Raw genomic sequence first — 23,799 nt, forward strand, 5'->3', positions numbered from 1 at the left:
TACAGAGCAGCTAGAACTCTCCAAGATACAGAGCAGCTAGAACTCTCCGGCGTTGCTGGGATGGGGACCCCACCCAGTGGATTGCCGACCTAGCAATTCTGCTCCAAGAGAAACAGTTGCATAGATTCCATAAAAGACATACACAAGAATGTCTTCACAACAACTTTACTCATAAGAGCCCCAAATTGGAAACTACCTAAATGTCCTACCAATGCTAGAATGGACAAATAAATTGTGACACATTTGTACATTTGTACAGTTTGATACACTTATGATACATTTGTACATATGTACAGTGTACATTTCTACACATCCATTTCAAAAATAGTTCAGTAGGGGCCCCTGGGTGGCTCAGTCGCGTAAGCGTCTGACTTCCACTTCAGCTCAGGGGTCTCCTCCACATCCCGCCCTATGATGACAGCTCAGAGCATGGAGCCTGCTTTGGATTCTTTGTCTCCCTCTCCCTCTGCCCCTTCCCCACTTGTGCTCTGTCTTTCTCTCTCTCTCATAAACATTAAAAAAAAGGTTTTTTTTTTTTAACATTTATTCATTTTTGAAAGACAGAGAGCAAACGGGGGAGACACAGAATCCAAAGCAGTCTCCAGGCTCTGAGCTGTCAGACGCAGGGCTTGAACTCACAGACCGCGAAATCATGACCTGAGCCGAAGTCGGCTGCTTAACCGACTGAGCCACCCAGGCACTCCCAAAAAAGTTTTTTAAATAGCTCAGTAGGTTAAGTGCCTGACTCTTGATTGCTGCTCAGGTCATGACTTCATGGTCATGAGATCAAGCCCCACATTGGGCTCTTGCTGGGTGTGGAGCCTGCTTAAGATTCTGTATCTCCCTCTCCCTCTGCCCTTTCCCCCCTAACTTTCTCTAAAAATATAAATAAATAAACAAATAAATAAATAATATAAATAATTAGATAATGAGCTATAACTGCTTTCAAAAATATACATCCATCTCATGATCAGTGTCAGGCAAAAGAAAAATACATAGTAATTCTATTTATATGAAGTCCAGGAACAAGCAAAACTCTTGTTGGCAACAAAAGTCAGAATAGTGACTGTGAGAGTCATACTGGGGACGTTTGAAGTGCTGGAAATATTCTATATCTTCCTCTAGGCAAAGTTGTAAACTTCAAGGTGTTTCCAAAAAAACCCCACAATTCACTAAGGCTTGACAAGCCCAGGCTTTGGCCAGGCTCGGTGCTGGGCTCAGGGAGGCAGCAGTGACCATAACCCCTGCCCCAGTGGATCTCAGTCTGGTCACTCTCTTGGATAGCTGCCGTTTCACTCACCTCTACAAACAGAGAAAATGGCCTGTGGTGTTTCTATCACTTTGCTAGTGTTACTGTAACAAAGTACCACAAACTGAGTGGCTGAAACAACAGGAATGTATTGTTTCCAGTTCAGGAGGCTGCAAGTCCGAGTCTGAAGGAGCGGCAGAACTCCAAACTTCACATGATGCTCTGCCTGTGTGCATGTGTGTGTCCAAATTTCCGGCTTTCATGAGGACACCGGTCATAATGGACCAGGCCCTACTCTATATTACTTATCTTTAATTACATATGAGATGACTCTATTTCCAAGGCCACACTCTGAGGTACTGGGTGGTTAGGACTTCAACATGTGGATTTGGGGGGCCAAGGAGGTATACAATTCAACTCATAACTATTGTATCGTAAACTATGCTGTTAGCAGGACAACAGCCGCCAGCCGGACCTGGGGATAGGAGTCCTGTGGCCCTGCGGGTGGGAGAGGACAGGCTGGTTTTGGTAAACGGAATGATGCACACAGTTTGGATGTGGTTGGGGAAGCGGTGAAGCACAGGACCCGGGTGTGAACCCCAACCTCTCATATAATGATAACCCCTACCATTGGTTGAGCCCTGACTGGGCAGGCACCATACTGTTGGCATATACCTTGTGTGCCCCAAGCCCAACAACGTCACAGCCGTACAACACACACAATTTCCAGTTTGCGGATGAGGAAACTGAGCCTTGTAGCTGCCCAAAGACACATAGCAAGAAAGTGGCAAAGCCAAGATTTAACGCCAGGGCTGACTCCATGGCCTTCTCCCGCCAGGCTTTGAAGCCTCTTTTCGTCTCTCTGAACCTGTCCCCCTGACTCTAAAATTGGGCCAAAACAGAGTTGTGAGGATTAAGCAAGCAAGATACCTTACCACCTGGCACCTGGCATGTTCTGCCGAAGATTTTCTTTTCTCTTTCCCACACCCACCTATGCCCACGGAGGAGGCTCCAACGGGCGAAGACTTCCCAGTAGCCTCTTCAGACCAAAGTAACCAGGTGTCGGTGGCATTTAGGGCTCAGAGTCGGCCCTCAGAAGCACCCAGCTGCCGGGCACATGCCTTCCCCTCTGTCACTGCGCCTTGCAAAGGGGTTTTCCAGGGATGGTGTGATCCAGCTGGTCCTCAGCGGAAGGGAAGGACCAGCACTGAAGAAGCACCCCTAAACGTGGAATGACCCCCCCAAGGACAGATGAACCCAGAAATGGGTGGAAGAATGCAAGGAAGGAAGGAGAAAGAGATGGGTGGACAGGAGGCAAGAAAGATACATGGAACGAATTAGATGGATGGAAGGCTGGATGGATAAGGTGAAAGGATGGAATGACGGACGGACGGACGGATGGATGGATAAGATGAATAGATGAGTGGACAAAAATAGCAAAAACAAAATTGTGTGGGAAGATGGATGAAGAGACAACGAGGTGGATGAAGAACAGGTGAGATGATGAACAGGTGGACGAGGAAGAAGGCAGGGAAGGCAGGAGGCATCCTGCACAGACAGGAACGTGTTGGGGAGCGGATGGATGGGTAAGGGGGTGAAGGAAGAAACACTGTTTCTTGGGGTTCCAGGACCACTTTGCGGCAGGACAGGACAGCACGCAGGGCCTTTGCGTCCTTTCCCTACCAGCAGCTAAGCCCATTTCACCCCATCCCTGTTCGGCGGGCCTCAGTTTCCCCTCTGTGAGAGCCTGCACCGGGCTCTGGAGAAACGGGGGTGTTCCCAAGCCGCGTGTGGGCGGGGCGGGAGGCGGGGCGCGGGGCGGGTCCCGGAGCCCAGCCCCGCCCCGCCCCAGGAGGCGCCCGCCCAGCAGCGCCCAGGCCTCACGCGGAGAAGGTGGGCTCAGCGCCGGGAGCACGTAGCGCCGCGGGAGCCCAGCCGGGTGAGCGCAGCCGGGCGCTGGCGGGAGCTGGGGGGTAGGGGTGCGGGTGGGGACAGCTGGGGACCCTGGGACGGGGAACGGGGCGGGGGGCCGAGGACACGCCCGAGCTGCCGGGGCCGGGGCTGGGGCTGCTCTCGGAGTGGAGGCGGGGGGGGGGGGGCGAGGGGCACCTGCTCCTGCCCGCCTCCGGGACGCGCTGAGGCCGGGGTGGGTCCCTGGCGCCCCTTCCCCAGTTGCTTGCACCAAACTCCACTTTGGGCCCCCAGGGACCTGGACCCAGGCCGACCCATTTACTGAGACTCCATCAAAGTTAGCGAATGTTCTCTGAGCCTCAGTTTTCATCGCTGGGTGATGGGAGCGGCATCCTGTACTGCACGGGACTGCCAGGAGAATTAAATGCCGCCCTGGCTGCGCTCAGCAGGTGCTTGGCCGCAACACTCCCAGATGCAGAACAGCTCCCGGTGGTTTCATGCAGTCAGCAGCTACTTACCACCTGCTTGGCGCCAGCCCTGTTCTAGGTGCTGGGGACGCTGCTGTGAGCAAAGCCCTACTGGAGCATGCTTTCCAGTGGTTTGCCAAGGGCTCCGGCATCTGCGTTTTCACGATCACCTGGTGAGGTAGAGCAGCCAGGGTTATTTGGGTCCATTTTACAGCTGTAGATACTGAGGTACAGGGAGGTTGTAAGGAATTCACCCAGTCTGTCTCTCTGTCTCTCTGTCTCTCTGTCTCTCTCTCTCTCTCTCTCTCTCTCTCTCTCACACACACACACACACACACACACACACACACACACATCCCCATAGGATAGAAAGCTCCAGTCCCTAGAACAGAGTCCTAGGCAGAGAAGGGCTCCACTCTGGGGCTGCATCCCCACTGGGGAATTAAACTCATCCCCAGTGATGACTCAGATTTGGGATGTCTCCTCACTCTTAAACCCATGAGTGCCAGTGTTTATACAGCATGTGACTGTGTCCCTGACCTAGAACTTTGGAGAGCAGGGCAGTGATAAGGGGGAGACCAAAAGGTACAGCCCCTATATCTGTCAGGGCCCCTGCCCCTTGACACTCCCAGCGACAACCATGGGGCTCATCACTCAGTCACTCGGTTGTGCTCATTCTTTTTTTTTTTTATGTTTATTTTACTTATTTTGAGAGAGGGAGAGTGAGAGAGAGATAGAGCATGAGCAGGGGAGGGGCAGAGATAGAAGGAGAGAGGGAAGCCCAACGCTGGACTCGAACTCACGAACCGTGAGATCATGACCTGAGTCGAAATCAAAAGTCAGGCTCTTAACCAACTGAGACACCCAGGTGCCCTGTGCCCGTCCTTTTTTTTTTTTTTTTTTTTTTTTTTTTTACAGCCAGTAGGCATCATGCAGAGCAGAGACACCTGCCTCTGTATCCACAGGGCCTGGCAAACAGTTGACCCACGGTATATGGTCACTGCTATTATTATGGTGACGATGATCACCTGGCCCCTGGTGCTGCCTTAGCCTCAGGTAGAGCAGGAGATGGGGGGGGGGGGGTGGGATGAAGATGGTGACAGTGACTGAAGCTGGGTCACTTTAAGTCTGGAGTCAGGACGACAGGATCCTCAGTGCTGGACCCCGCGGTTCACCGACCTGACCCTGAAGCCAGCAGAGGGCTTGGGCAGACCTGTACTGCCAGCCACCTGCACTGCTGGGGCACCTGGGAGAACCAGGAGCTGCAGATTCAGGGTGGGGGTGGTGCAGCTCTTCCGTGCAGGTTCCCAAGCACAGAGCCCTTATAGACCCCATGGGGATTCCTCCTCCTCATCTCTTCCCTTTATTTCCCCTTCTCTCCTCTTCCTCCTCTTCCTTCTATCTCTTTCTCCAGGAAACCCTCCCCATCTTCCCAGTCAGAAGCGGTCACCTCCAGTCTGCTGGGGTTCCTCTGGGCATGATTTACTCTGCCTTCCTCTGGTACTGCATGGGAATGGGGATTTTAAGGAACTGGTAGAGAAGTGAGGAATGCTTGGTGTAAACCTCAGCCATGCAATGTGACTTTGGGCCTCAATTTCCCCAGCTGTAAAACACAAGGGAGGCAGCAACCACCTTGAAAGTTCTCAAAATTCTGAAAGGGGTCTCTAAGCACCCCCAAGAGTTCCCCTTAGTCTGATAATCCACATGACTTAAGACAACTCTAGAATGTTCTTTCTTCTATTTTTCTCTACAGGTGGACAGATGCTGGGTCTGCATGGCTCAGTAGAGAATGAAGCCCAATCCAGCAGGCTCCTCCCCAGAGGCCTGCAGAGCTGCAGGCCAGGGCGAGAAGAGCTGCCCCGTCTGCCGGGCCTGGGGAGGAGTCTCAGGCCTGGGGTCTGAGTCAGGGCCTGGCCCAGGGCCTGGTGCAGTTTCAGGGCCTACTACTGTTCTGGGGCCTGGGCCAGGGCCTGGGGCTGTGTCAGGACCTGGGCCGGGGCCTGGTGTGGTTCTAGAACCTGGACCAGGGCTTGGTGCTGTGACCAGACCTGGACCAGGGCCTGGTGTGGTTCTAGAACCTGGACCAGGGCCTGGTGCTATTTCAGGACCCAGACCAATGCATGGTGCTGTGTCCCTACCTGCACCAGAGTCTAGTGCTGTTCCGGGACCTGGACCAGGGTCTGGTGCTGTATCCAGACCTAGGCCGGAGCCTGGTGCTGCTTCAGGACCTAAGCCAGGTCTGGGGCCTGGGTCAGGAGCTAGGTCAGTACCCGGGCCAGTACCTAGGCCAGGAGCTGCACCGTTACCTGGGCCAGGGGTAGAGCCTGGGCCCAGACAGGGTTCTGGAATTGGGCCCAAACCCAGTGAGCCAGAGACAGCCCCAACACTAGCACCACAGCAGAAGACTCAGGCCACACCCATGCAGGCCCCTAGGCAGAAGGTTCTGGTGACTGGAGGAGGAGGCTACCTGGGCTTTAGCCTGGGTTCTAGCCTGGCCAAGAGTGGCACTTCTGTCATCCTGCTCGACCTCCGCCGACCACAGTGGAAGCTTTCCCCGGGGACCGAGTTCATCCAGGTGCGGTGATGAGCATCTTGGGGACTGGTGAGGGGGCCCAGGGTGCTGGTGGAGGTCTGGGGACAGTGTCTGATGTGAAACCCGTGGTGTGATATTGAAGAGAGCAGGCTCTTGGAATCAGACTATTTAAACTCTGGCATTTCCCAGCTGGGCAACCATGGCCACAAGGCTCCACATGTCTGGGCCTCCGTGTCCCCGTCCATAGAAAGCAGGATTCACGAGGGTCTTCTGGGGAGGCCATGAGACTGTGCACGTAAAACACTGAGCACAGCCCCTGTGAATTGGCTTGATAAATGGAGCCGCCAATGATGATGAAGACGATGATGCCCTGTAGAATCATACGCTAAATCCTGCCCCACAGCCTCTCCCACGGTGCTCGGCCTGGGTCAGGGGACCAGCTCTGGGAGCTGGCAAGGAGCAGGGTTGGTATCTCTGCCTTGGCCCAAACCTCCTAGCCCCATCTCTTCCTTCTGTGTTTCAGGCCGATGTCCGAGATGAAGAAGCCCTGTATCGTGCCTTCGAAGGGGTGGACTGCGTCTTCCACGTGGCATCCTATGGGATGTCCGGTGTTGAGAAGGTGAGCACCCCAACATACAATACCTGGAGTTAGAGCGGGGTTCAGATCCGGGCTCTGTGCACCCCCAACTTTACGTGCCCTTCACCTAATCCAGGAAGGACTCAGACTGTACCCAGCCTGCCTTTTGCATCCATGGGACCACATGCTAGTTTTGCCACTTTCTCGCTGTGTGACCCAGGGCGAGTTAACTTAACCTCTCTGAGCCTCTGTTTCCTCCTCCGTAGGTAGCCATCAAAACAGACACCCTTTGACTCAGAAATCACACTGTGTGTATATTTGCAGCATTGTTTTAAATAACAAAAACAGGAAGTAAAGTAAATGCCCATCAGTTAAGGACTATTTAAATAAATTGTAAAGTCTCCCCACATTGAAATTCTATGCAGCCATTCAACAGAAGGAAGTAACTCAATATGTGTTGATAACGGAACAATTTCCAAGGTGCAAAAACAGTGTTTGATATCCTCCTGTTTGTATAAAAAAGAAGCTAGGATATTCACACGTGTGTATGTGCTGATATGAATAAGTATAGATTATGTCTAGAAATACACCGGCCTGTAATAGGAACAGTGGTTGCCTCTGTGGGGGGTGGGGAGGAAGGCTGGGAGTCAGGAATGGGAAGGACATTTCCTTTTCACTATATACCCTTGTTACTGTTTGAGTGATTTTTTTAAATGTTTATTTATTTTTTTTGAGAGAGAGAACACGCACACATGTGCATGTGGAAGTAGGAGAAGGGCAGAGACAGCGAGAGAAAGAGAGAGAGAGAGAGAGAGAGACAGTCCCAAGCAGGCCCTGCACTGTCAGCACAGAGCCCAACATGGGGCTTGAACTCATAACCCTGAGATCAAGACCTGAACTGACATCAAGAACCAGACACTCAAGCAACTAACTGAGCCACCCAGGCACGCCTGTTTGAGATATTTTTAACCATGTGATTGTATTATCTATTTAAAAGCAACTGCAATGAGGATAAATATAGTTTAAAAATCAAGATAGAACCCATCTCCTAGTCTGGTCGGAAGGATTAAGATGCACAGGCTTCGCCCTTTCCCGGGCACATGAGCAGCTCTCTCTCTGCAGACAAGGTGTTTTTATTTTTCACACCCCAACCTCGCGAGGGCATGGACAGTATTACTCTTGTCTGTCTTATAGATAAGGAAACTGAGACTTCCATAGTGAGGAAATGACCCAAACATTTTGAGCCCCTTTTCTGGGTCAAACACTGTACCAAGTCCTCCCATAGGGTGCATTTCATCCTGCTGACCACCCAGAGGGGAGGTGATGAGATAGCTGAGGGCCAGGCAGAGGTGGGGGGCGCTCAGGGGGTTGCTGACAGAGCTGGGCACTGGTACCCAGGGCTCCTGCACCTCCTGTGGGCCTCCCAGATCCCTGCTTCTGAGCTGGACATTCTGTAGGCCCTGTCCTGCCCGACCCTACGCCCAGCCTTATGGCCTCAGCGACGAGGCATGACAGCACCACGACTTCCCACCTCCGTCTTGTCTTTTAGCTGCAAAAAGAGCAGATTGAGTCTATAAATGTTGGAGGCACCAAACTAGTAATCAATGGTAGGCGCTCCGAGCTCCGTGTGACCTGCTGTGTGTTTCCTGCTTCTCTCCCCTCTCCTGCCACAGGCCCGGCCCTGGGGACAGGGTAGGGGGACAGAGGTGGGACCCTCCTCCCCTGCCCCCACCCACCCCAGTGTAGGGCCTGTGGGCAGCACATCCTTCCTAAACTGCAGACCTGCCCAGGCCCCTGCATGGGATGGGTCAGTGTGGCCACAGCATGTCTGGGGACACGGGCAGCGGAGTTTACATTTCAGGGATCAAGAGTTAGAATAAGTTGCTGAAGCACCAAAATAGAAGACCCACTTATGGGGGCTCTGGGCATGTCTTCTTTGTCCTGCATCCGGTCTTTTCTCTGATTCTAGAGTGTCTCTTTCCTATGTCCCCATCAATTGAAACTTTCTTCTGACTTGCCCCCAGCAAGGTAGCTCAGGGGCCACAGCCATACTGAGAAGGAGGAGTGAGCCAGCCTGGCTCCCAGGGCCCCACGGAGCAGGGACTTGACCCACACCCCTTCCCTCCTGAGCAGCTCTGTATTCTGGGAGGGCCCCAGGGGCCAGGATGTGTGGCAAAGACTGGGTGGAGGTCAGTGGATTCCCCCAGGGAGGTCCCAGTGGGCACCTCCTCCTCCAGCTTCTACTCATCTTGGCCCCGTGTGTGTGTGTGTGTGTGTGTGTGTGTGTGCGCGCGCGCGCGCACGCGCGTGTGTGTGCCGTTGTCACTGCAGTTTGCGTCCGTCGGCGAGTTCCAAGGCTCATCTACACCAGCACTGTCAATGTCGTGTTCGGCGGGAAGCCCATAGAACAGGGTGATGAGGACTCTGTGCCATATTTCCCACTGGAGAAGGTACCTGGCTTCCAGGAGAGGTGGGCAGGGCCACTGGGCCTGGGATCCACAGCCCGAAGGGTAGGGATGCGTGGAAACCAGGGTCAGCTTTACAACTCAGGCTGAGTCCCATGAAGAAGGGGTCCCCAAAACCGGGTAGCACAAGCCTCCTATTTTAGGGGTTCTGAAATCAGACAGACTTGGCCTTGAGCCAGCCAGGCCACTCTCTACCTGTGGGGCCTTGTGCAAGTCACTTTGAGCCACTGTTTCTTCATCTGGGCGTGAAAACACCACCCCGGTGGGGTGTGGAGAGCAGGCAGCGAGTTGATGCGTGTGAAATGCCATGAACACCTGGAGGACTGCATGGAAATAGTTCATCCAGTGCACACGCAGCATCTGCATCCCGGGGCTTGCGCTGGGGGCCAGCAAGACCCTCCCCGAGTGAAGGAGCTCTGGTCGTTGTTACTGCTCTGAACTCTGCTCCCATGGCTCCTACCCCAAGGGAAAAGAAGGGCGCTGGCCATTTCCCAGGGGGAGCCCCCAGAATCCAGCCCCTATGTAGTCTGAAGCAGGGAGGGCAGCCCTGGGCCCAGAGGGGCTGGGCAGTGCCGCTGACCCCTACCTGGTGGTGCTCTTCTCCTTGTCCTCTGGCAGCATATGGACCACTACTCACGAACCAAAGCCATCGCTGACCAGTTGACCCTCATGGCCAATGGCACACCTCTCCCAGGTAAGTGTCGTGGGGCCCTACCCAGGGCAAATACACATGCCCCCCGCTGCCTCCTCCCAGAATATATGTGCGAGTCTAGCTTTCAGCTTCTATGTTTCTGAGGTTCACCTTCCTTCCAAAGGACAGTTCCCCAGGGCCTCTGTCATTCATCATTCCACAAATTCTGAGCACCTGCTATGTGCCCAAACCCCATCAGGGACATAGTCTGGAGAAAGTCACGTCCAATCTCTGCCCTCAAGTTGCTCACATCTTGGGTGAGGGAAGAGACAGATAAGAGTGGATCTTTCTTCTGTCACATAGGAGTAGATCTAGTTTAAGGATGTTTTTTACTTTTTTAAAAAATGTTTTAATGTTTATTTATTTTTTGAGAGAGAGAGACAGAGCACAAGTGATGGGAGGGGGGGCAGAGAGAGGGAGACACAGGATCCAAAGCAGGCTCCAGGCCCTGAGCTGTCAGCACAGAGCCTGACAAGGGCTTGAACCCACAAACCGTGAGATCATAACCTGAGCCAAAGTCGGATGCTTAACCGACTGAGCCACCCAGGTGTCCCTTACATGCTAATTTTATATGCAAAGGTCTCAGTAATTCTTTACAGCATCCATATGAGCTAAGAATCCTAAGGATCCCCTGCTTTCCAAACTCAGGAGTCAGATAGATTTAGATATATCCCTTGCTCTTCAAGTGATCACTTTCTGCTTTCTGAAATTCAGAAACTAAAAAAGAATCAGAAAACTTGGTTTCTCTTACTACCTTAAGTATCTAAACTCAGGAGCCAAGTAGATTTGGAGAGTGAGGGCTGGTTGCAATTATAATCCCCAGATTTACAGGGGAGGAGGCTAAGGCTGAGAGCTGAACTGACTTAGCTAAGGTCACCTGGCTATTAGGTGGCAGAGGTGGGATTTGAACACACCACCCCTACTCCAGGGGGCGTCTAACACCAGAGCCTGGAGCTGAACCATCATGCTTCACTGCAGCCACAGCTGGGCAGGCCACTGAGCACAGGCTCTTTTCCCTAAAATCCTCCCACTCCATCCTGGCACCCTGGGCCTGTCAGGCCTTGACCCCTGATCCCAGTGGGAACATACATCCGGCTGTGTTTTCCCAGGGGGTTGACCCTGTGCGGTTGAACTGTCTTTTCTGCCTGGAGCCTTCCATTGCTGGACCAGCAGCCTGCAAAACAGACACTTAATCCTTTGGACAAGAATTATTTATACGAGCATCCCCAGCTCTTCGTGGTCGGGAGTCATGGATACCCTGGGCCCTGCCCCTCCGTGACGTGGCTGCCCAGTGCCCCGCCAGTCAATGTCAGCTGCAACCTGACCTCCCCGCCGCTCCCCTGACCATGCCCAGGTGACCCAGAGTTTAAAATTAGCTGCAGTCTGCTTACAGAAAAGCTCACCTGATACCTGCCTTCCAGGAGTCCAACCGTGGTCACGCTGGGTGATTTCCAGTCCCTGCTAGCACAAGCTGGTCCCTGAGACTCTGCCTGTAACCCGGCAAGGAGAGCCCTGGTCCCTGAAGCAGAGCCCTGAGAGTGCAGATCTCAGCTCAGTGTGATGGGACAAGTGACCACAAACTTGGTGGCTTAAAACTGAAAGGTCTTCTCTTGTGGTTTACAGCCAGATGTTGGAGATCAAAGTGTGGCTTGGGCTGCACTTCCTGTAGGAGGTTCTATGGGAGAATCATTTCCCAGCTTATGGCCCCACTCATTCCTTGCGGTTCATGTGTCTCTTCTCTGTGAGTCCCTTATAAGGGATACTTGACATTGGATTTGGGGCTCACCAGCATAATCCAGGATGATCTCATTTTGAGAGCCTTAATTGTATCTGCAAAGGCCCTCGTCCAAATAAGGTCATATCCACATGTTCCGGGATGTGGGCATATCTTTTCTGGGGCTACCACTCAGTCCGCTGCACTGGCCTCATTGTAAAGTGAGGATATCGGTGGAGAGGCAGTCAGGGTGTTTGGCTATGACCCAGGACATTGGCCCTGGCAAAGTTTGCGAGGAAAAGGAACTTACTACGGAAGGATGTGGGATAGCTTCTGGAAAATATATTTGCAGAAAAATGATCACCAGAGCTTGCAAAAAGGACAGGGTTGGGGCAGCTCCGGGGACCTGGGTGGCAGGAGCTGGTGACCAGTCTCTTCAGGGTGAACCCACCCTGAGGATTTTAGAGCCCGGTGTCAGTGATACTGAGAGTCACATTCCTGGGTGAGAACATGTCACTGGCCCAGCTTGGGTCCCGTGGCCACCACCTCAGAGGAGAGTGACACATCTGGTGCATCTAGACTGATGGTCCCCTAAGACCTTGTGCAGAGGAGGAGGGACCCCCAAAGGAAGGTGGGCTTCTGGTCCCAGAGGACGAGGTACACTGGGGCTTCCCAAACTGGGGTGCGGTCCCTTGGGGAACCTGAGCCTCAGGAGAGTAGGAACATCTTCCAGAAGGTTCCATCTCCAGGGGTTGGGATTGAAAGTCAAATAATTTACAAATAAGTAATTTTTTTTTTAATTTTTTTTTAACGTTTATTTATTTTTGAGACAGAGAGAGACAGAGCATGAACGGGGGAGGGGCAGAGAGAGAGGGAGACACAGAATCAGAAGCAGGCTCCAGGCTCTGAGCCATCAGCCCAGAGCCCGACGCGGGGCTCGAACTCACGGACCACGAGATCGTGACCCGGGCTGAAGTTGGACGCTTAACCGACTGAGCCACCCAGGCGCCCCTACAAATAAGTAATTAAAAAAAATTTTTTTTAATCTTAAATAGATTATGAGATAAATTGAAATTTTTGTAGGGTTTCTTAAGACTTGACAGACATATGTCTGTGGCAGCCTCCAGGCTGTACCCCCAGACTTCTCCAGAGGAGACTCGCTTACTGCTTCCATCAATGTGGGGAGACCCGTGCCAGAGAAGTTGGGGGGCTTTGGACCAAGCTCCCTGTTGGTCTGGGGGACTCTGCTGGCACAGAGCAGTGAGAGTGAGGGGGACAGCCTCCAGGCTCTTGTGCTGATGACTCCAGTCTCTTCCCTTCTCCACTGATTGCCTGAAAAGTATAATCGCTACCACTACTTACAAAGCACCCATTTTCCAAGGAGACCAAGGCTGCGAGAGCAGAAACACAGAGTCCGTTTGTAGCATCAGAACCTGGGCTTTGGTCCCCCATCTCATCTCTACTGGGCTGAGCTGTGTGCCCTTAGGCAAATCGCGTCCCTTCTCTGAGGCTTGGTTCTTTGATCCAGAAGCAGGGATAGTAACAGTTCTCACCTCATAGGGTTGCCTTGAAGGAAAAAACCCTGGGGGCACCTGGGTGGCTCAGTTGGTTAATCCTCAGACTTCATCACAGTTTATGGGTTCGGGCCCCGCATCAGGCCCTGAGTTGATAACGCAGAGCCTGGAGCCTGCTTCAGACTCTGTGTCTCCTTTTCTCTCTGCACCTCTCCCACTCACACTGTCTCTCTCTGTCTCTCAAAAATAAATAAATAGACATTAAAAAAAAAAAAAAAAACCTGGCTTACCAGAGCACCAGGCACATAGTAGGCTCTCCCTGAGAGCCACCAGAGTCCTTATCTAGCTGATGATCAGAAAAAGGAAAGAGCTACAGCTATTGGCACAAAAGAGTGAGGGTCTCTCTGTGCATCTGTAAAATGGGCACAGTAGGACTCTCAGGGGAGCCAAAGGAGATTATGTCTGCCAAGTGCTGACTGAACTGTCATGGGCCACGTACATATCTGCATCTCAGTCTTACCTCTGTTACTGGCCCGTGAGCATCATGAGGGCAGGGACCATTTCTTGGTCATCCTTGGGTTCTCCACAGCATCCATCCCAGGGCCCAGTGCAAGGGGGAGAGGTTGGGGAACCCCTCAACGCTGTTTGTTAAATGACTGACTGATGGACTGAGAATAAGTAATTCAATGAGGAAAGCCCAAGGGGCTGTCTTCCCTGCCGACCTATCCAGGTAAGGACCGGGAGATGTGGACAGCATGTCTGTGTCTCTCCCTGTGGTCCACCCCTCCCCAGGCCCTGACCTCCCTCCCTGTGTCCTAGGAGGAGGCACTCTGCGGACGTGTGTGCTCCGGCCCCCGGGGATCTATGGCCCTGAAGAGCAGAGGCACCTGCCCCGTGTGGCGGTATGTCAACCCAGGCCTGTGCACAAGGCACAGGAGGAGTCTGGCTGATGTGTGCATGGATGGGGCTCTTCCAGTCTACAGTCACTGTGTCAGTCTTGGGGCAATGTCCTGAGCCTGGGACTCTTAGTTCTGGGAGATGTCCCTACCCCTATCAGACCCACAAGGAACAAAGGTCTCAGTGTGTGCCAGCCAGGGTTAGGCACAGGTTGGAGAGACACAGAGCTATGACCCCAAAGAGGCAGAGGGAGCCTACTGTCCCTACTCAGATGTGGGCTCAAAGATGGCCAGATGGCTCATCTCGTGCTGCCATATAGAAAGCCTCTCTCCAGAGAAAGCCAGGTGCCAGCAGTATAGCTATGAGGGACTGGAGGCCCTGTCCTCACATTTCTCACAGCCACGTCAGGGAGATGGATGCCACGGTCACAGAGTCAGTGTGGTAAGGGCTATGTGGAGGAAAGAAGGAGAATGTGGGAGCACAGCAGAGACAACCTGGTAGGGGCAGTCCAGGAGGACTTCCTGGAGGTAGTGATGCCTATGCTGTTTGGAAAGAGAAGAAAGAATTAACCAAGGAAATGGGGTGGTAGAGAGAAGGTGGTCCAAATAGAGCAGCCAGCTTGGGTACAAACCTGGAAATTAGATCACTATTCCAGGCTTCAGGACAGATCAGTGAACAAAGCAGACAATGATTCCTATCCTTGTGGGGCTTATATTTTCACAGGAGGAGATGGATAATACGCATGATAAATGATAAAGAGTGTTCGAAGGTGCCGGGTACGATGGAGAAAGAGGACGGGGGAGCAAGGTGTGGGAGCTGGGCGCACAGGCAGCCAGGGAGTCTCATCGAGCAGGGGACAGGGGTACCTTGAGGCTTCTTCACCTTGAAGGAGCTGGCAGGGTGCACCACACGAGTGTTTAGGGGAGGACCTTCCAGGCAGGGGCAGGCCCCGAGATGGGAGCCTGCTGCACATTCCAGGAGGAGGCCGTGTGGCAGGAGCTGGGTGCACAAGGGAGTTAGTAGGAGATGAAGTCTGAGAGTAGCTGGGACCAGGTCAGAAGGGCCTCCTGAGCCGTTGTCAGGACTTTGGCCTTCAACTTGGCAGTGGGCATCTGAAAGACTCCGAGCAGGGAGACATAGGATCTGACTTCAAATTCAGACGGATCCCGCTGGCTGTGTGGAGAACAGCAGCAAGGACCATGGGTGGAAGCCGAAGCGGCTAGGAAGCTATTTCGGTGTCCAGGTATAGAAGCCGGGCAGCGGTCACAGCCATGAGAAGTGGTTGGATTCTGGCAGATTCTAATAGTTGAGTCCAGTGGGTTTGCAGGTGGCTTGGATGTGGAGTGGAGAGAAGGGAAGGCCAGCGGAGGCTCCAGGGTTTCAGCCTGAGCCACAGAGTGCTCTCTAGTAAGATGTGGGGGGCCTGGGGGGGGATGGTGAACAGGAGCTAGAAGGTCAGGCGCACGCTCCAGGACATGGAGGCGTCGGGACCTGGGTCTGGCCTGGAGCTAGAAATTTGGGAGCCATCATCATATAAATGGTATTCAAAGCCACTCCAGACTTGGGTTTGTGTTTATCACCCTCTCCAGAGCCACATCAAGAAGAGACTATTCATGTTCCGATTTGGGGACCGCGGGACACAGATGAACTGGGTCCACGTGCACAATCTGGTGCAGGCACACGTGTTGGCAGCCGAGGCCCTCACCGTGGCCAAGGGCTATGTAGCTGTGAGTCTCCTGCCATGCTGTCCCCACCTCCCCCCAGCAGACGGCAGGCGGGGTGCCCCATCCCTAGGGGGTTCCTGGCTCACACACATTTCTCCCCAACTCAAGATGGCCGGTGGGACTGTGGGCCCAGGGAAGCCAGGGGTGGGGTGTCTTTATAGGGCATCGCTAACTCCTTGCGGTAACCCTGTGATGTAGGTGTTGTGGATCCTGAACTAATGGTAACCAAATGCTAAGCATTTTACCTATGCTGTCACATTTACTCTTCACAATAGCCCAAGAGGGAGATCCCATTATTTTCGTCCCATTTAGGTACAGAGAGGTTAAGTGACTCTGCCAAGGTCACACAGCTTTTCAGTGTGGCAGTCTCAGAATTCCAAGGGAATTACCCAGGTCTGTCCCCAGGGTTAGACAATGGCCATGACTCCTCAATGACTGCTCGGGAGAACTGGGGAGTCAGGGCAGCTGCTAGCCATCTGAAAGGGTGGGGTCAGGCGGTGGGCAGATGCCTGACTGTCCCCCCTCCCTGTGTGTCCCTCTCAGAGTGGCCAGGCGTACTATATCAATGACGGGGAGAGTGTCAACCTCTTCGAGTGGATGGCCCCACTGGTAGGTGCCCAGATGTCCACCTGCCTCCACCCCAAGTGAGAATTAAAGGATTCTGCACATCTCCTCTCCTTGTCATCCTTTCCTACTTCCGGAAAATCGGAAGATTTCACATTGAAAAACAGCTCTAGCAATAGTGTCCACTGGGCAACATTGGAACTGGCTGGAGCTGGGTTGTGGCTCCCCCTTTGGGGAACCATGTACTCTCCTGGTTTGCCTTAGCCTCTCCCAGTCTGATTATTGATTTTTTTTTTTTGTTTTTAAATGTTTAAAAATTATTTTATGAGAGAGAGCACGGGAGAGGGGCAGAGAGAGAGAGAGAGAGAGAGAGAGAGAGAGAGAGAGAGAGAATCCCAAGCAGTCTCCATACTCAGCATGGAGCCTGAGGTGGAATTCAATCCCATGACCCTGGGATCATGACCTGAGCCCAAACCAAGAGTTGGATGCTTAACCGACTGAGACACCCAGGTGCCCCCTAATTTTTTTTAAGTTTATTTATTTATTTTGATTGAGAGAGAGAGAGAGAGGGAGAAAAATCCCAAGCAGGCTTAGGGGCAGAGAGAGAGAGGGAGAGGGAGAACCCCAAGCTGGTTCCATGCTGTCAGTGTGGAGCCCAATGTGGGGCTCAATCTCATGAACCAAACCATAAGATCATGACCTGAGCTGAAATCAAGACTCAGACGCTCAACTGACTGAACCACTCAGCTGCTCCCTGATTCCTGATTTATGTCGACTTGCCCTGTGGAAGTTTGCTCATGATGCCCCCACACTATGTGATGAAGCTGTGTAAGGGGTAAGTGGAAGGTAGACTGAAGTCGAAGGAAGCTGTTAGCCCTAGGGCTTCCTGTGCTGCAGCCCCTCCGAGAACCCTGGCCTCCACACCCAGCACCCTGCAGACTCCTTCTTGGGGCCAGGCCTGCCTGGAAGAGGTTGACCAGAACCCCTCTGCTGGAGGATCCATCTGTGGGGCATGCAGACATGTCAATGTCAACAGCTTTATTGAGCATATACTGTTTGATTCATCTATTTAAAGCACATAATTCAATGGTTTTTAGTATATTTAGAGTTGTGCAACCATCACCCCAAAGCCCTACACAGCCACGAGTCTACTCTCTGTTTCTATAGATTTGCCTATTCTGGACATTTCGTATAGATGGAATCGTACAGTATGTGAACTTTTGTGTTAGGCTTCTTTCATTTAGCATCATGAGTTCAAAGTTCATGTGTAGCCTGCATCATATCAGTATTCATTCTTTTTTTTACTGCCAAAAAATATTCTATTCCAGGGATAGACTACATTTTGTTTATCCATCCATCAGTTGATAGAAGTTGGGCTTTCTTGACTTTGGGGCTATTATGAATAAGATTGTATATACATTTTTTGTGGACGTACGTTTTCATTTCCCTTGGGTGTTTACCTAGGAGTGGAATTGTTGGATCATATGGTATCTCTGTTTAACCTTTTGAGGAACTGCCAGGCTGTTTTCCAAAGTGGCTGCACCATTTTACATTTCCAAAACCAGTGTAACAGGGTTCCATTCCTCCATATCTTTGCCAACACTTGTTATTGCCATTTTTTTGGTTTTTTTTGTTTTTTCTTGTGACCCAGACAGTTTTTATACAAGTGAACACTTCATCTTGTGCCAGCCTATCTCTTCATGCATCTCCTACCACCCTCCACACACATGCCGGATTTTTTTTTTTTATTATTCCTTAATAGCAGAAAAGTCAATTCTAGAAAAATTAGGTTTTACGTTAAGTGCCTTGGAATGTCTTTGGGTGTAGGCAGATGGAAATAATAACTAAATGATGTGAATGATCCCAGGTTAAAAACCTACCCATGCATCCATGCCTTGCTTGATTTTTCTAGATCAAAGCTTTCCATTTCAAGACTGGCACAGGGTTGGGGCTGGCTGCTGGGTTTGCCCTCTTGGGTGGGCAGGCAGAGGGCAGGGTGGTACCTCTACAGAGGGCAAAGGGAACATGTGGCCTTTCCACACCAGCCCCTGAAAGACCATTTCTCATCTCAGGCCATGTTTTCTTGCAGTTTGAGAAGCTAGGGTACAGCCAGCCCTGGATCCAGGTGCCCACTTCCTGGGTTTACCTAACAGGTAAGGGAAGGGGTGTGTGTATTACAAGCCCTCCATGTACCAGGTGCACATGCATCACCTTATTTCAAGCCCAGGGCCAGGAGTAGGTGGAGACGAGTGAGGCACTGAGGGCACAAAATCTAAGGAGACCGTCACTCTCAGGGGTCAGGTGCTCCAAGCCCGATCTGCATTTGCCTGGCAACCTCCTTGCTATAGTCCTGACCCTGAATAAACCCTATCCTACTTTCTAGGTGGGTATGATTGGACCCAAGTAAAGATGAGGCCCCTGAGGCCCTGAGAGGTTAGTGACCTGCTCATGGAGCCACGGTGAGAAAGCGGGAGAGGCAGGTTCACACCCGGGCTTGGCTGACTTCAAAACCCACACCCAGTCCTGTGGCCCGTCTTGGAAGGCATCACACCAGTCAGGGGGACAGGGGGCCCTGGGGCTGAAGAGAAGTCTGCCTCGGAGCAGGTGGAGCTTCCTCCGCACCCTGAAGCTGTCTCTACTCTCATCCGCACCCCCCATCATCACCTCTGCTGGCCTCCTTCCAGCTGGAATGCAGACATCAGGCATGGAGTGGTCAGCCCGAGAGGGACAAGTGATCCTCATGACACGAAGAGCTGCGTTCCTGGAAAATCTTAGCTAGATCTGTTGTATTTTAAATGCATTGGGGTGCTTGACATTTAAAGCAGGGATTTACAAACTTATGCCCACTAGGCCACACGTGGGGTGACTTCTCACGCACAGTGTTGCCACAATGATTGACACTCTTTGACCCCCCAGCTGGGGAAAGAGCAGCTACAGGTTCTGACAGTTATATAGGACTGTATAGTGTTCCTAGCGAGCTAACTATAACCCCCTAGTTCTTAACTCTGGCTGCGCATTAGAATCACCTGGGAGCTTATAAAACATAAAAATGCCTCAGCCGCATCCCAGACCAATTACATCAGCATCAGCAAGAGCAAGGGGGTGGGGGAAGCATGAGCATTTTTAAAAGTGGTCCGGTTGAGAACCACCGTTGCAACTTCTTTCTCTCATACTCAAGAGACCACATTGGAATAGAAGTGAGGGGGGGAAGGAGACATGATTTGAGATAACTCTGAATCTGCTCTGATTTGTTTTCAAATGTCAGTCCTTTAATATTAATAACAACGTACTTGTGACACATTTCACAGCCAAACAAGCCCCCACCCCCACCTCCCCGGCACGAGCTGACAACTGCTGATCTAAAGGAACCCAGGGACAGGAGAATTTTGCAAAATGAAGAGACTCCCCCTAGCAAAGCAAATAATGCCCCCAACTCGTTTGTCCCCGAGGGTCTCCCCAGAGCTTGCAGAGCAAGGCCCCCTGGTCACTGGCCCTTCTCTCCCCCCACAGCTGCGGTGATGGAGTATGTGCACCTGGCCTTGAGGCCCATCTGCAGCGTCCAACCACTGCTCACCCGGAGCGAGGTAGGTGGGCTGCTGGGGCGGGAGGGGGGGAGGTGCCCTGCACCACAGCCCCACCGCCAGCACCCCTCACCCGTTGGACACCATAACTGGATCCTTGTCTGTGGTCTCAGAACCTTCCTTGTGGGCCCAAATCTAGTGCTAGCTTTTTACAATCATCCCAGCCTCTGGGCTTTTGCTTAGGCTGTGCTTTCTTGGTCTGAAATGTGATTAGCTCTGATCCTGTCCCTCATCCCTGTCATTCATTCATAAGCAGCTTATCTTCGCTGCCAGACCGGAAGCTCCCAAAGACAGGTTCTGTGACATTCACATTTTTGAATATGCCAACACTCCCCACCAGTGCCACCGACACTTGAGACACATGCACACAGAACCTGGTGGTTCTAGGTTCACGGTTCACGCTTACTGAATAATAAGTATACAAGTGCCTACTGTGTACAGAATACTATTCCCAAATGATGATGCAGATTTCTCTTTGTACATACAGTTTAAAAGAGAAGATGTTTTAATGCAGGTTGTAAATAGTAGTGTTTGGCATTACTTGCAAAATCCTTCCAGTTCACTCTGCATTTGATTCTCTCTGATGTCCTGCTAAGTTAGGAAGGGCAAGAGATTATGATGGTGTTTTATGATAAGAAACTGAACGTTATAAGAAACTGAACACTGGAGAAGTTAGTGCTTGTCCAAGGTCACACACTTTGGGAATTGACTTCATACTCCAAGCTCAGTGCTGTTTAACTCAGAGGATAGGGAATGGGCCACAGCAAGAAGCACTTCCCTGTGGTTTCTCCTTTGAACTATCCAGACTAGCAGAGGAAAGAGAATAATGACAATAGTGGCCATCTACTGAGTGGTGATGATATGCCAGGTGTTGTGCTTTATATCATTTAGTTTTCAATGCTACTCGAAATTGTAGATTGTTACCTTCATTTACAGAGGAAATGAGACACACAGGGGTGAAAAAACCCGCCCATGAACATGCACTTAAGAAGCAGAGCTGGCATTTGAACCCAGACCAGACCTAAATGATCTCAAGCTCAAAGCAAATCAGGAATCACATTAATGTAAATTAGTTACCAAGTCGCTGCTGAATTGCGGAAGGGACTTAGCTCCCCTCCTTCTTGTTTCACTTGTAAGTTTCCTTGTTCAGCTAAGGGGCAAAGGATCCCTACTTAGCTAAGGAAGTTTCTGGGCACTATGGCTCTGGCGCCCTCTGCTGGTCAAACTGTGACATACCCAACCAGCTCTCTAGTTACAGTCCGATTCATTCAACATCTTTTGAGCCCCTATTGTGTGCCAGGAACTGTGTGGAGTAACTAAGGCAAGACACAGCCCTTACCTCGAATACCTCACAGTCCAAAGGGGAAGACAACCGGGAAACCTAACACAGTATGAGGCCTATACTGAAGGAAATTATGAGGAACTTCAGAGCACACAGAAGGGGCACCTGAGCTAGGTCTGAGGCAGTTAGGGAGACTTCCCAAAGTAAGGTAACATCTAAGCCTGAGATCTGAGAGCACTGTGTCCAGGACCTTGCTGATCTAGTTCCCCGCTGTATCCCCCAAAGCCTTGAACTTACTACCTGGGGCAAAAAGGAACAAGACTGGCCTCTCCCCTCTCCCACGAGTATCCAAGACCAGCAGCTTGGCCAGAGGGGCTGTTTCAGTGCCATGGGAGAATCAAGCCATTCTCTCAGACCCCCTCCAAGTGTCCGGCTGAGGAACAACAGAGGAAGACATGAGGTGGGAGGGCATCCTCTCTCCGGTCCCAGCACAGCCAGGAAGTGCGGGGCCTGGAATGTGGCTCCCCTGTGAGTCTAGGCAAGTCCTCTAACCTCTGTAAAGAGGAGACAGTGTTAGTGCCACCTCAGGGAATTAAACGAGATAAGGCCTAGAAAGGATTTAGCCCAGGCCAGGCACAGGGCCTGTTCAGTTATTCATAACTGTCAGTACTGCCCTTGAAGCCTATGGGGCCCCAGGCAGCCCAGAAGCTGGAGAGAATCATGTCTTCATAATTGAATTCCTCTCTTAGGGAAGTTTAACCAGGGAGGGTGTGAAGGCTGTGTCCTGGGGCTGTAGCCAGAGAAGCCTAGCGTGTTTCCTGGGGACATTTCCGGAGAGCAGCGCCCGGGGCCCGGGCAGGGCGGTCAGCTTCTTTTAGAACATAGCCAAGAACCTGACTCTCAGCCCTGTGCTAGGCCGCTAGCCCGGTAAGGGATGTGCAGAGGTGGGACCGTCATTTTGGGGGGGACTGAGAAGTTCAGTAGGGTGGGGGAGATGCAGAAAGCGCCTCCTGGAAGCCTCGCTCTCGAGGAAAATGGGAGAAGGGAGAAAGGAAATCTTCCCTGAGGAGGTGCGAGACGCAGCACATGGGATCTGATGTGCGAAGGAAGGGAAACCCCCTGCCCTCTCTTCCCTGTGGGTAACACAAGTTGGAATGTGTTTCCCACCCTCATGGGCCCGCCACTCTGCTACCCCCCCCCCCCGCAGGTGCGCAGCGTGGCCGTGACGCACACCTTCCAGATCGCCAAGGCCCGCGCCCAGCTTGGCTACGCGCCAGACAAGTTCCGCTTCGCCGACGTCGTCGAGGAATACGTGAGGTCTACGAGCCGGCGGTCCCGCGGCTCCACCGCGCGAACACTCCTACGGTTGCTGCTCGGGCTGCTGCTGCTGCTCGGGCTGCTCGCCCTGGCCCTACATCTCGTAGGCCTGCAGCCGTCCAATGTCTGACCTGCGCCACTGGCCACTGCCTCCTCTTACCCAGCTTCACCTTCTGGGCTTGGACCCGCCCCCGAACCACTGCCCCGGCCACACCCCGCCCCCTGGGCTTGGGCCCACCCGCTGGGTCTTGACTCCGTCCCTGCCCTGCCCCCCCGCCCCCCCCCCCCGGCTTGGGCACGCCTCTGCTCCTCCTCTTGAGCCACGGCCCCGCCCTGGCCCCGCCCTCTGGGTCGCCCAGGCTTCAGGCCTGGCCTGGCGGGGTTACCGAGGAGGTAGCCGTAAGGCCTCCTCCGCCTTCTAGGCTTTCTCCCTCTGCTCTGCCCAGACCTAGCCCGACCCCGGATTCTCCCCTGCTTTGGTTCCGCCCTGTTTCTGGCCCTACCGGTAGGACTGAGCCTTCCCCTTGGTTTCTCCTTCCGGGACTGGCCTTGTTCCTCCTTCTGGATCCGGTCCCTCCCCTCTCCTGCTTGTAATTCTGCCTAGCCCCGCCCTCTCCCTCTCTGGCTCCACCCCCTCCCCAGCCACGCCTCCTAGGTGGGCGCTTAGGGCCTGGCCGGAGTCATCTCTAGCGGCTAAGTGCTGGCGGGGGTGGCATTTGCAGCTGTTGCCTCTCTAGAGACATTGGACCGTCCTCACTGCCCAAGTTCCTTTCTGCTTGTCCTGAGACAGTCTTGGGATCTTGGAATAGACCGATTCTAGGAGAATTGCTTTTGATCTGCTACCTTGATGTTTTGGTTTCATTCAGTCATGCACTTCTCCCTGTGTGATGGTAGCCAGGGTTGGAGGGACACCGGAGACCCAGGCTTCTGCCTAGCCAGACCTGGCCTTTTGGGTTTCCAGTTTATGAGTCTGGGGCTGATAATAAGCACAGGCTTCTGTGTCAGAAAAGATCTAAAACAAAACAAAACTTTTTAAGGTGGTCAAAAGATACAAACTTCCAGTTATAAGATAAATGAGTTATGGTGATATAATGGTTACTATGGTTAATAATACTATATTATATATGTGAAGGTTGTTAAGAGAGTAGATCTTCAAAGTTTTCACCACAAGGAACACAGGGTGGCTTGGTTGATTAAGTGTCTCACCCTTGATTTCAGTTCAGGTCAAGATCTCACGGTTTGTGAGTGTGAGCACCATGTTGGGCTCTATGCTGATAACACGGAGCTTGCTTGGGATTCTCTCTCTCTCTCTG

The 23,799-nt window shown here is 52.4% G+C and overlaps 1 protein-coding gene across 1 annotated transcript; it reads left to right on the forward strand.

Moving 5' to 3' along the window:
* The first annotated feature begins 3,134 nt into the window (after positions 1–3,134).
* Positions 3,135–22,814, forward strand: SDR42E2 (short chain dehydrogenase/reductase family 42E, member 2). Its single transcript, XM_030301037.1, has 12 exons — positions 3,135–3,188; positions 5,381–6,202; positions 6,684–6,779; positions 8,287–8,344; positions 9,069–9,187; positions 9,821–9,896; positions 13,941–14,023; positions 15,608–15,745; positions 16,286–16,351; positions 18,396–18,459; positions 19,817–19,890; positions 22,377–22,814. Exons 2-12 carry the CDS (start codon positions 5,417–5,419, stop codon positions 22,614–22,616), a joined length of 1,800 nt encoding a protein of 599 aa, XP_030156897.1. The 5' UTR covers positions 3,135–3,188; positions 5,381–5,416; the 3' UTR covers positions 22,617–22,814.
* The last annotated feature ends 985 nt before the right edge of the window (positions 22,815–23,799 follow it).

This window comes from Lynx canadensis, chromosome E3 (genome assembly GCF_007474595.2).
Source record: "Lynx canadensis isolate LIC74 chromosome E3, mLynCan4.pri.v2, whole genome shotgun sequence".
Lineage (NCBI taxonomy): Eukaryota > Metazoa > Chordata > Mammalia > Carnivora > Felidae > Lynx > Lynx canadensis.